Below are 13,158 nucleotides of genomic sequence, written 5' to 3' on the forward strand. Positions count from 1 at the left end.
CTGACTACATTTGCTGCCTAATATATCCCACCCCTCTATGGGTGCCAACGAGATAATCAGCGCTATTCACTCAACATGCCTGTACCAGAGTATATAGTCTGTATAGGAAATAGATAGATACTTTTGAGTTGTGGCGCTGGACTAGACTGTTGAGCATCCCACAGACAGTGAAAATCACCAAGAGAGAAGTCCTGGATCACATCAAGCCAAAGACCTCACTAAAAGCCAAGATCACCAAGCAGAAACTATCCTTCTATGTCATGAGCAGCAATTCACTTTTGAAGACACGTATGCTGGGGATAGTCAGTGGAAGTAGAACCCCATTTACATGCAATGATTATCGCTTAAACGAACCAGCAACTGAATGAATTAATGACTTTTTTGCATAGACATGCTGAGCATTTAAATATACAGATAATCGTTTGAAATCCTCCCCATTTCCCTTGTTAGCTATGTAAACCCTGCATATGTTGTTTGCTCAGATGGGCGTGTGTTTATACGAGGAATCTCTGGCCAGCAGGTTTTTAATTAGTGCAAAGAAAAGCCATTATCTTCTGCTGGCATTAGTAAACAAGCAGTCATTGTGTTTAGCATGACAATCGCCCCTCCCCCCCTTAAGTTGTTCAGTCTTTCAAAGACTGCACTATTGTCATTTAAACGAAAAGCTAACAAACCCACAACCATTTTTATGCAGGCTGAAACTCAGCGATAAACGACAAATGAACGAATGGTGCACGATGGCTTGGCATTTACATGTAACGATTATCGCGCAAATTTGTTTATTTAAACGAATTTTGAGCGACAATCGTTGCGTGTAAATGGGCCTTATCATGAAAGGCCCCCAAGAACTTTTTGGCTTGATACTGTCAAATCTGACTTAAATATGAGCCTGAATGAACTCAAGGAAGCAGTGATCCATAGATCTGTATGAAGGAGAATGATCCATCGGATGGACGAAAAGCGATCTTGATTGACCGCACAATATATGTGTGTGTAAAATGCAAAGTGAAAGAGCAAAACCAAAATCTAAATCAAATCAATATTTGGTGTGACCATCCTTTGCCTTCAAAACAGTTTTTGAAGAAAACTGTGTGCCTAGAAGGGAGGGAGGATGTTCCAACATCTTGTAGAACTAAGCACAGATCTTCTATGGATGTGGGCTTGCTCAAATCCTTCTGTCTCTTCATGTATTCCCAGATAGACTGGATGATGTGAGATCAGGACTCTGCGGGAACCATATTACCACTTCCAGGACTTCTTGTTCTTCTTTACACTGAAGACAGTTCCTAATGATATTGGCATAGTCCTGCTGCAGAATAAACTTAGAGCCAATTAGATGCCTTCTATTTTTTTTTTTAATCTGACTTTGTAGAACTTTTTCCACACCTGTTTAAAACGTTTACACTGCAATATAGATAGAAAGATACATAGATATTATATAGTCACTAGCAATTCCACAGGTCCAGTGCAGACCAGGATACTCCACTACAGGCTAACCAGAACTGTAACCTGATGAATTCTCCCCAACAGCCTCTGTCCTCCCCGCACACAACTTCGCATGGAGAGCGCTCAGTAAAACTACATTTCCCAAAAGCCTCGTCCCTCCTCCTCTCCGGCTCCGCAGCGCTATTCCCTGAGGTGGCGGTGACGCCGGGTCAGGCGGCCGCTGATTGGCGGAGGTGAAGCTTTGTTTGCCATTTATGGACAGGGCTCGCCGGCTGCTGCCTGGCTCCTCACTGGGAATCGCATGACTGAGGGGGAAAAAAAAAGCAGCAGCGGCCGCAGCTGTAACCTCAGCAGCAGCATCCAGCGGGAGAGGGGCGGCACACAGCGGGCCGGGAGCTGCCAGTGACGGCGGGGGGACAGCGCAGAGCAGCGGGGACTACTGGCTGCATGGGGACAGTCCCCGTCCTGTAGGAGCCTGACGGACAGTAGACGAGCACAGACCTGTGAGCAGCCTGCACCATGGTGAGTAGTGGAGCTGCTGCTATACTGCATGTGTGCTGCTCTACAGAGTTGTCCTGTCTAGAGCTTCCATCCATGTGTATAGTATATATATCCTCTAAACTGTCAGGGCTCCTATATACTGATCCCTATAGTAACCAGCACAAGTCATGTAATAAGTTGTGAGATATTCTACTATGTATGAAGCTTTCAGGAGGTCCTCCATAAATGGGTCTGTGCCCAGTTCTCAGGAGTGCTGGCTGGTGCCACTCTACAATACTGGGGCATTGAGCTGATTTGGCATTGGAACCTGCCGCTGCTCTCTTGTCCCACTGATCCCATACACCACAAGTCCCAGACTTCTGTCCCCAGTTCTCCTCTCCCCCCTGCCTTGTGTGAGCAGGTGTAGGGCTGTCCTCGCACCTACATACTGTGTACATAATGTCACGCTATTGTTTGTTCCTGGTAAATCTGTAACCCGTCCCTTGGAGGAAGCGTTGGGGATTTCTTGTACCTGGCTCCAGGGTTTGATCTGTTCCCCTGCTGAGTGAAGTTGCAGATGGTGCGGAGTTTACGGCAGACACAATTATAGGGGACACTATGGAAATATGTGCAGGACGCAGCGTGCTCCACTACTAGAAAGCTGTGTATTCCCTCCGCAGGGACACACTTGTATCTGACGCCATCCGTTACTCTAAGGAACCTACAGGGAAAAAGGAAACCCTTTCTATTGTAATTCTTCATTCGGGAGGCTTTCAGGCTCGGAGGTTCTCAGGCAGAGCTTAGATTGGACAGCACAGATATCCCACCTATGTGCAGGAGACCACACGGGGACACGCAGTAATATCATCCGAAAATCAGACAAGAATGGGACATGCTGCGAATTTATTTACTCTATTTGAGTAAAAAAAAAAGCCAATGTGCATTCACCCATTCAAATGAATGGGTGCTATTTGTGTTAGATGTTTGGACCAATTTTTCAGTCCGAAAATCAGATGGCAGTATCGTCCATGTGGCTGTAGTCTCAGGCTGTGTTCACATGGGGGGAGCGCGGCTCTGGACAGTGAAAAACTGACCAATTTTCTTATTTCCGCTTGTGTTTCGCATATGTTTCAGCAGTTCCTGGTTCTTTTTTTCTTGTATGGTCTCCATAGAAATCTACCTTAAAAGGCATCACATTCACATAAAAATCGCATGACATGCGGTTGCAATGTATTTTGCTCATTGAATGAGCCCAATCAAATGAATGGGTTCTTCTCCCATGCTAATTTTGTCCTTCTTAAAATTGGACAGACTTAACAAGGGAATATCCCCCGTGAACAGACACCCTTAGGCTGGGTTCACACGATCAAATCTCTGCAAGAGATAATGGCTGCGTGCTGCCCATCGCCATGCAGTATCTTGGCGTGTATGCTCGTGTAATACGAACCAAGGTAGAACATGCTGCTGTTTTTCTTGCACACACAATTCATGTGAGTGGCAACATAGCCACCTATGGGAGATTGAAACAGCGTATTCTACACTTCTATACCCCTCCCCTAGCTGCCCGCATTGTATTCTGTATGCTACAGTACATGAACCACTGATCTATTGCCTATAGAGCATAGATGTCTACCGGGGTTAGCATCATGGTTATCAAGTAGAAGAGGGCATCTTAACCCAAGGCCCATGGACTATAAACTCCAGATATTGTAGCATAAATTAAGCATTTCAATAAACTATTAAACTTTTACAAGTACATTAATATAAGCCTCAGCTATTTCCATACAGTATTAGTTATCGCAAGAGACCTTTAACCCTTAACACAACTTTTGAACATTAAAGCATTATTACAAGATAGGGTCCACAGGTTTCACCAAAAAGTGGCCACAGCAGAAAGTAGAGAAAAGAACTCCTGCAATGGAGACATAATATTAGTCTATGTATGCACAAGTATGGTTATTCTTAACAGAAGTGTCTTGACGACTTGGCAGTAAGTTGGTAGGTAGGTACAAAGGGTTAACTCTGCCCTTGGAAGGAAGGTTGGAGTCAGACGTGTGTATGTAGAGAAGGCTATCTTTGTATGTGTCCTGCCTTCCATACTCCGTGTTTGCCCTTTTTCCCACTGGGTGAGCTCACAAGGTGAATGGATGCAGTGTCTTGGCAGAACACTGTGCTGGGTGTAAGCGGCTGCGGCTCCTTGTTGCTTACGTTCATTTCCTGACTGACTTCGCACAGTTTTTGGGAAGGACAGAGTGGAACAGTCATCGTGGATTTTCCTCAGTATGGCATCATTTCTAGAGTCCGGACATAGCTAGCTGATCGTGTCAGCGTCTTAAGTATCGATTCTTAAAGTCTTAGAAGAATAAGTGGGATGAGTTAGCAAGCAGTGTAATTACTCACTACAACAGGGGAAGAAGTTTGTTTTGGCAGCTGCCTAGTTGTCACTCTGTCACGTGTCTGAAGCAATAGGTGTGTCACGGTGACATGCCACAGGTGTGTTGCTGTCCCCAGGAGAGTCACGCTCGTACCTGTTCACACCCAGGAATATTTATAGATTTGATCTCTGAAAATGTCATTAGTGGTTTGTTATTGCAACAGCATATAAAACGTATGCAGATGGCTGTATAATAGAGATAAGGTGACAATGGCGAGGCCCGGTGTCCCTCTACACGGCAATGAAGCCTGTCTATACCAGGGCGATACATGTATGTTTCCAGTAGGGTTGCCAAGCATCCACACTTGTTACCAGTCACAATGATCTGTAGACAGTCACATTTATTTATTTATTTAAAGAAACTTTGTTTTTTGTTGTCCTCATCGTTTTCTTTTTCCTGTATTAAAAGAAAAATAAGTCCTTTAGCAAAATAAACAGCAAGTGAAATTATAAACATACTGGTTGTGCTGGAATTCTAGTGTTAGAAAAAAAAAAAGGGGAAAAAAAGTACAAAACTACAACTTTTGGGCATTTTTCTGCCATCCTTGCCACTTTTATTGCATGAGGGATAGTGGGTGGGGCTTAGCAGAAGGGGGTGCAGGCGTCTTATCATGGTCTGTTAAATTTACAGTATTTTATGCCACAAACTGGCGAAGATTAGAGCAGGAATTTACACCGGGTTCTACTTGGCGTGGATTTCAGGAGAAGGTGCATGGACAATACTGGATGCGGCAAACCTATTAAGAGACTTGCACCTCTTAATACATTTGGCACATCTCTCTAATATTGGCATATAGAATGCTAGTTCTAGATACCCCACGGTGTTTAAGGCTGGCTGTCCACGGGCAAATTGTCATTGCGAGATCCGCTGCGATAACTCACCCATAGACCTCGCATGACAAGCTTTCTATAGGTTAAGTATGAAAAGCGTAGCCCGATGTCCACGAGAGGAGAATCGTAGCGATTCTCCGCTCGCAGGATTCAAATTGCGGCATGCTGCGAATTTCCGCGGGGAGCCTATCAGATGGGCTAACCGCAGAGACCTGTCGGTTCTCCCCCCTTGGCAGAATATCGCTAGCGCGGACAGGCAGCCTAGCTTGGGAAGGGAGGGGGGGGGCACAGTAAAACACATGTGGTGTTTGTGACCCACTATCAGCAATCACCATTGTAGTTTGATATATTTTTCGAACTGTGGCGACACTCCTGAAAGATTTTATGCCAGGTTCTGACATTAAAAAGTTGTACATTTTTGCACAAGCTTTTTTTTTTTTTTCTATCTGCCAAATATTTTAACTGGACATGGCTTGTCATAAGGCGGTATGACCACCGCAGACCTACACATGTATCTATAATCTTCACCAGAAACTGTTGTAAATGATACCAGAAATGAATACCATCTGATGTACAATTCTAAGTAGGCCCACAGAGGTGGCGAGATGTGCCTAATACATCAAGAGCTGTGCGCCTCCTCATATATCAGGCACGTCATGCACTAATAGTGATATTATTAAAGGGGTTGTCTGCGATTTTATTCCCCCCCCCCCCTCTTCTATAAATCCTAGTTCACCCTGCCATAAAACAAGAAATGGGCATATACTTGCCTTATGTAATGTATCCAGGATTATACTGTGCGGGCTATAAGCAAAGCTAGTATCTAAGTTTCTGCTCTGCTCACCTTGGTGTCATGGCTTCCATTTTTAGAGCTGCCCAAACTGATATAATGTATATGAGCTGAGCTGATTTGTAACAGATCCTGACAGATATCATTTTTTTGCTTATATGGGTCCATCAGGTTTCCATTGAAATAGGGAAAATGGAAGTGTGAATAGAAACTGGCTCAACATCTGTTCTGTTGGTTACTACTTAATGTGGAAAGGGGCTAGAGGAGGCCTGCTGTGACCATTGGAAACAGGGGCTTGGGGAGGTCTCTTACTATGACTAATGAAAGGCGGATCTTTGTTGCAACCCGTGGATTCGTAAAAAGTTGTACTGCGGTGTGCGCAATTGCAGTTTTGCTCATGTGAAGTCGGTTTAAGGCTGGGTTCACATGGGATGGATTTGCTGCGGAATTTCTGTGCGGCAAATCCGCCCGCGGCTCCTAATCCTGGGATTAGCCAGCCATCTGGATAAGATTTTGCACAAATCTCGTCCACACGGAGCGGCCAATACGTCGCAGCAAAGACGGGCGGAATTGGCGATGTGGTGCGGAACAGCCGCAGCATGTCAATTCCTATTTTTTTCGTTGCGGCCTCACTTCTTTCTATTGGGAGAGAAAGCCGCAACGGAATTCCGGCGGCCAAATTGCTCCAAAACCTGCGGCGAAATGCCGTGGGTTTTGAAGCTGCGTTTCTCCCGCGGAAATCTCGCGGCTCTTCGGTGCGGCCAATCCGCGAGATTTCCACAGGATTTCCGTCCTGTGGGAACCCAGCCTAAGGGTGCTTTTACACGGGTGTATGAATGTACACAGCTCCCGTTTCATTCATTTTATGCAAGTATAAAAATCATTATTGGCTTATTCGCTAATCATTCAGTTTAAATATCGATCGCTCATTCGTTCTCATTCACTGGTTACAGAGAACTGAAAAATCCTGTTTAAAAAAAAAAAGTAATCAATGATGTATCTGTGTGTTTAAACTGACCACCCAAGCAAACTGTGACATGGTACTTGTGCATCTTAACTCCACTAGGACAAACCCATCACTTCACCCACACTTCCGGTGGAGACGAGATGCATCAGTACCCTGTGACATTGTTTCTCGTTTGCTTTAGCAAACTATTTAGCGCACCTTTTTTTAAGCACCCTAACGCCTCATGTTCACAGCCCACAGCAGAATCCCACCCTGCTCACGGATGAGGACTCTTATTTTGCCTGTGCTAATCCTGTGAGGGTCTTCTGCATCCCGACCGGATCTTCTTCCTTCTTCACATCGGATGTGTGGGGGCTCACCAGCCAGCGCACATGTGTAGTAGGAGGGATTTTTTCAAACCCCTGCTTTCCCACAGAATCTGTGGATCGTCCGCAGTGTCTGCTGCGGGTGGATCAGACGGAAGTCATTCGTGAGGAATCCGCAGTGAAATGGAGCATGCTCGATTTGTTTTCCGGACCAAAAGGTCCGCAAATCAAATCTGCATGCTTTATTGCATTTGTGGATGGCCCATGTATTGCTATGGGCAGGTTGATTTGCAGATCTTCCGTGCGGATTGCGCAAATCAGATCCGCCCCTGAACATGAGGCCCAAAGGGGGCTGCATCTATGTTTTAGGAAGGGGTGGACGAGGGCTATAATAGTTTAGTAAGTATAATTATGGGTGTCCACAGCCATTTACAAAAGTTTAAAAAGTAGAGCTGAAGGGGCTTTCTAGTGTTGAAAAGTAACAAGAACATTAGTGTTGCCCATAATGCCTCTAGTTTTTCCAAATGAGTTTGTTTTTGTTTAGTTTTTTACTTTAGTTTTCAGAATTAATTACAATAGGTGGAAGCTCACATCAGCCTAGTCATTCAATCATAGAAGGAAGGAAAGCTAATCTCCTGTTTGTGAATAGCCCCTGCGTTGTCCAGCACTGTAGACTACAAGAGTGGTGCTTATAATCCTAGCTTTATACTTCTATCTGGTCTGTACATTCTCATCGTGACTTCTCCTTACATGGTGATGTATTCTTTCCTGCAAACTCCATTATTGTGCAGTTACTATACCCAAATATAAAACATGCTAAAAAATCAGCAGAAGCTCATTAGTGCAGTAGGTCATGGCAAGACCTGGCCTAGATTTGGCACTGTTCTTCTTGGTTAGTATGCTATGATTGGTGCTGAATAATGCTACATCCTATGCTTTTAGCTAGAAAAATGTGCTAATAATGGGAAGACCATCACAGGTTACATTCTACTGTAATAACATGTACACAATTAGATTTACTGTAAGGAGTTGCTACATACTCTCAAGAATGTATCCTCCACCATTTTTTTTTGTTTTCTGAAAAGGCAGATTAAGAACAGTAAAAACAAAAAGATTCATCCTACTGTAGCTTAAAGAACACTCCCTATTAATTAAGGAAAGAAGAGTATTCATGTCTGTGTTTAATGATTACCAGAGTCTAAGGGTACTGTGATTACACTGGCTGATAATTGCCCGAATAATCGCTCAAATGAGTACTTCCGGGTGATTGTCAGTCAATACTGCACTCGACAGTGTACTGAACGAGAAATCGCTCACTACCCCGTTTCCCACAAAATAAGACAGGGTCTTATATTAATTTTTGCCCTAAAAGCTCTTACTTTTTTAAAATAGTAAACAGAAAACCACAGCACTCACTCAAAACCCACTGGAAAAAGATATTCCGGGGGAGGCAAATTTAGAAAAAAAATAACAAGATTAGTAAAGTATTTTCTTGTTATCAGTAGCGGAAATTTTTTTTTTTTGGATTGATGCAAAGCCACCAACAGGGCTATGGACATAAGCCCCTTAGGGAAACACATGTAGCAAAAAAGGTGGCAGCATATAATGATGCAAGATAAACTCTAGACAAGGAGTTCATCTTGCATCATTATATGCTGCCACCTTTTTTGCTACAGCTCTTACTTTTTTACATATGTAGCTGCCTGGACACTATTTAAATAGACCTTTTTTATTAACTGTAACTTGGGTGTATTTTTGGAGTAGGGCATATATTTCAAGCATCCTAGCCAAATTCATGCTAGGCCTTATTTTCAGGGTAGGTAGTCAGTAGTCATTGTAGTTTAGCTCACTGAAATGGAACGACTAGTGAGTGACTTCTAAACAGGCAGTCACTCCACTTTGAACGACTGCCTGTTTGCAGTGAATAGGGGCGTGCAGCCAGGATCTCTGGCACATTCCACCTCCATTCACTGAACGACTAACGCTCTCGTGGAAAGCTTAAACGCCAGACAGTTATAATGTCTAAAACTTAAGTTAAAGGGGAAACTTGAGGTTTCTGGCATTATAAAGTTACACATTTGTGCAAAAATGTGCAACTTTTTTAATACATCAGTTCTACCACCATTTAAAGTGGAAGGGGCTCTGTGGCAGTGGGTGGGGCTACCTGTGCAATATCAGATGTGCTATAATTTATACCAGAAACTAGCATAAATGATAGGTGAAACCTACGACAGCTCGTAGCTGAGGTAGATATCACAGTCCGGCACATGGAGGGGCATATGTGCATCTTAATAAATTTGTTGCACTTCACTTCAGGGAACTATTTGCATAAATTTCCTTTAAAAGTCTTAAAAGAATGGAAAATCTGTTCATCTAAGAGGAAAGGGTACAATCTCTAGAACATGGTGATGGTTTTAGTTTTTTTCCAACAGCTGACTTGGGGGTAGTGTAGGAAACCAGTTGACCAGGAGAGAGGAGACCTAAACCTGGGATTCTCCTGGGACATCTGGGTGACTTGACAGGTCTGCATTTGTGTTGGACCTGCATTTGAATTTCCAATTAGTGCTAAATTGTAATAAAACAAACTGGACTGACAATCAAACTATGGCCAACTATAATCACTATGGCCAACTATGATACTTGCTGACCATCAAACTTAAAAAAGGTTTCAGCTGACTTGTTGAACTTCAGATGTGGGTTAAACATGACTGAGGATTTATGATTCATAGAAGCACAATATAATCTGAAAATTGAAGAAGACATATGGTTTTTATGATAATATAAAAGTCAGATCAGCAGATCGTTGGGTAATAAACTTGCCAACATGGCAGTTGTATTTATTGTCTGCAATAGAATAGCTGTAGCTATACAAATATGGTAAGGCATTCAGATGACATCAGATCCTTTAGTCATGTGATATTCATGGCCTCCAGGTTTATATGTATATCTGCTCATACAGGCACATCATTGTAGGGCTCTAATGATGTAAAATACACACAGGTACAGTATGAGAAGTAGAGGTATAAGTAGGAGGCGGAGCAGCGGTCATCCAAAATGGCCAGAGCCTGTAGTACGGATAGAAAGAAGAGTATTCTGTACATTACTAGCCGAAGCACTGCGCTACTAATGAAATGGAGGAACCATATGATGACTAGGACCAATGTCCACCCATCTAGTACTAATCGCCTATACATATACTAGTGTTGCACATATGATGAAACTATTGCACAGATAACCTGTAAAGAGCTAAATACCATCTAACACTCGCAGATGACTGTTCAGCCGGATGGACAGCTGGAGCTGCAGATAAGGCAGCATGGACTTTGGTCTAGGCTTAGTCTATTCTGTAGATAAGCAATGTAGAGAGGAGGAACTAGGCAGCATTCATTGAAGTCTTCTTTATTAAATAGCCACGGCTATTGCATTGTACCTTGCACCAGCGGTGTGGCTGAACCCTTGGAGTGCTGCTGTGTTTCTTTTTTTCTTCCTGTCTATTCTGTAGATAGGCGTACAGAAGGAGCATACTCCTATAGTAGAAGTCCCCCGGCCCATGGTATTCCAGGTGGTGTGCAGAGAGATGCTGTGACAGTGTAGGGGGAGTAGAGAGACAAACTACTGCAGTCCCTACATGCTTCAAAGACAGGGAGTTATATGAACGGTATTCTTCATAGGACCTTCATTATGCACTTAGATGCAGATACAAAACTAATTTCCGGATTATATCATGTGACGGCCAGCAGTGAATTAATATTTATATCTGTGGCCATATCATTTAATAATGCAGATCAGAATATTAATCTATTATGTTTTTATCTGCTAATAGGGCCTTTCATTTACCCCTTGAAAGAAGGGTGTGAAAGAGTTGGATTCGACTACAACATAAAAAAGCAAACGGGAAAGGCGGTTAAAATTACGGTTGTTGAGATTGTAGAGTCAACCCCATTTGCTTACTTGTATAAATAATGAGGGTGAATTCACGTGAACCGGTAATGGTGTGGCTGAAAGCTACAAACACTGCAGTTAGTGAAAATATTAGTGTTTGGCTGTGGTTTTACTGTAAATGAGGTGTTGCACCATTACTCATGCATGTTACTATACCACTAGTCACAGGGGATCCAGCAGTGAAGAGATATGGTTGACTATCTCTTGGAGAAGCAAATACAATTTTTTTTCCATCCCTGCACCCCTCACCTGATTACCGTCACACTCTGGATGCCTCCTGGGTATCTTGCAGTCACTCTCATGCAGTGCAGGCACCTGTATGATGATTGTCAGGCACCATCTAGATGTTGCTTTCGCCATTCTGTGCTATCAGGATTATGATGCAGCAGAATAAAATTGTAAACGAGCAGTTAGACTGTACCATCTCTGCTGCAGGAAAAACATTGCCGTTACAGTCTGTATTCACCTAGGTAAGCTACAGACCATAAGTATACAGTCAGTGTGATCTATATTAGAACTGTGTGATTATCTGCAGTAACAGTGATAGGAGTGTCTGTGTCCCCTTTTGAAGAGCATCTGTGGTACACTCCATGTAATATCACACAGGAGTTACAGTGAATGAGAAACTGACTAGTTTGAGAATACATAAAGCCAAGTATATCTGAGCTGGTCAGAATCGCATGACCACCTCAGGAGGAGGCCAGGAGTTTCAGATAGAAAGGAATAACTATACAAGTAATACTAGCTGTTTTATATATTCAGGGGGATTAGTTACACAATCAATGAAGAAAAAATTCACTGGCCCTGAAACAAATCTGTATGACTAAGGCCTCATGTCCACGGGCAAAAGAAGAATTAAAATCCGCAGCGGATTTTAACTCTTCTCCCACCCGTGGATCCGCACCCCATAGGGATGCATTGACCACCCGCGGGTAGATAAATACCAGCGGATGGTCAATAAAAGTGATTTTAAAAAAAGTGGAGCATGAAAAAATCTGGACCATGCTCCATTTTCGTGCGGGTCTCCCGCGGGCTTCTATTGAAGCCTATGGAAGCCGTCTGGATCCGCGGAACACCCGTACCTGAATAAAAACACACCTGTCCTGGACGCTGCAGGTCTACCTTCCTTCCCGTCCGGATCTTCTTTCTTCGGCCCAGCGGATGTGCCTGGCACATGTGTGCGGCACGCTGCCGGCGTGCGGAGCACATCCGCCGGGCCAAAGAAGGAAGATCCGGCCGGGAAGGAAGGAAGATCCGCAGCGTCCAGAGAGGTGAGTTTATTCTTGTTTTTTGGCTTCATGTCCGCGGGGCAGGAGGGACCCGCTGTGGATTCTGCATGTGGACTAAAAGGTCTAAAAGAAACATTGTCCATTTTTGAGGTATTTTATGACCTTTTATGGATGTGTAAGGGCAATAAAGAAGTGGGATAGGAAATGTATTGGTGATGTTCAACTTTGATACTAACCTACTCTTCAGAATACTATAGACATATAGAAAATCAAGTAGCATTAAGATAAAATCCAACTAACCTTCCACTTAAGGGTACGTTTACACCTGGCAATACCTCACTCCCTATCACACTTCACCCCGCTGCCTCTAGTTAGCGCCCAGCCACTGGTCACATGATTTGCAAGTGGTGTGTTTTATGTGGACCTCTGCAGGGACAGACTCTGGAAAGGGTCTCCTGTTTATAGGTTTTCAGGTTGAATAGTACATCATTCTTTTACCTTGTGACCATTGGATGGACCTCTGACTATAACACTCTCCAGAATTTGGTAGTATTGGTCAATATTTGCACTTTGTGATCCTGGATGTCTCATTTATGGATTGGCCTGCAGGTGATTTACTGCATACTGTGGTTTTATGATTGCTTATATATATATATATATATATATATATATATATATATATATATATATATTTGTTGCAGAACTACTGCCTGTTTTGAAGCCTCTTTATTAAT

At 43.3% G+C, this 13,158-nt stretch overlaps 1 protein-coding gene across 1 annotated transcript in view; it reads left to right on the top strand.

Annotated features, from left to right (window-relative positions):
• The first annotated feature begins 1,672 nt into the window (after window positions 1-1,672).
• The window catches only part of MYO1E (myosin IE), a 153,301-nt gene continuing 141,815 nt past the window's right edge, over window positions 1,673-13,158 (top strand). Inside the window, exon 1 of the mRNA XM_066592536.1 lies at window positions 1,673-1,968. Within this exon, the coding sequence (XP_066448633.1) occupies window positions 1,966-1,968 (3 nt within the window). The 5' untranslated portion in view covers window positions 1,673-1,965. The remainder of the gene's footprint in view (window positions 1,969-13,158) is intronic.

This window comes from Eleutherodactylus coqui, chromosome 2 (genome assembly GCF_035609145.1).
Source record: "Eleutherodactylus coqui strain aEleCoq1 chromosome 2, aEleCoq1.hap1, whole genome shotgun sequence".
NCBI lineage: Eukaryota > Metazoa > Chordata > Amphibia > Anura > Eleutherodactylidae > Eleutherodactylus > Eleutherodactylus coqui.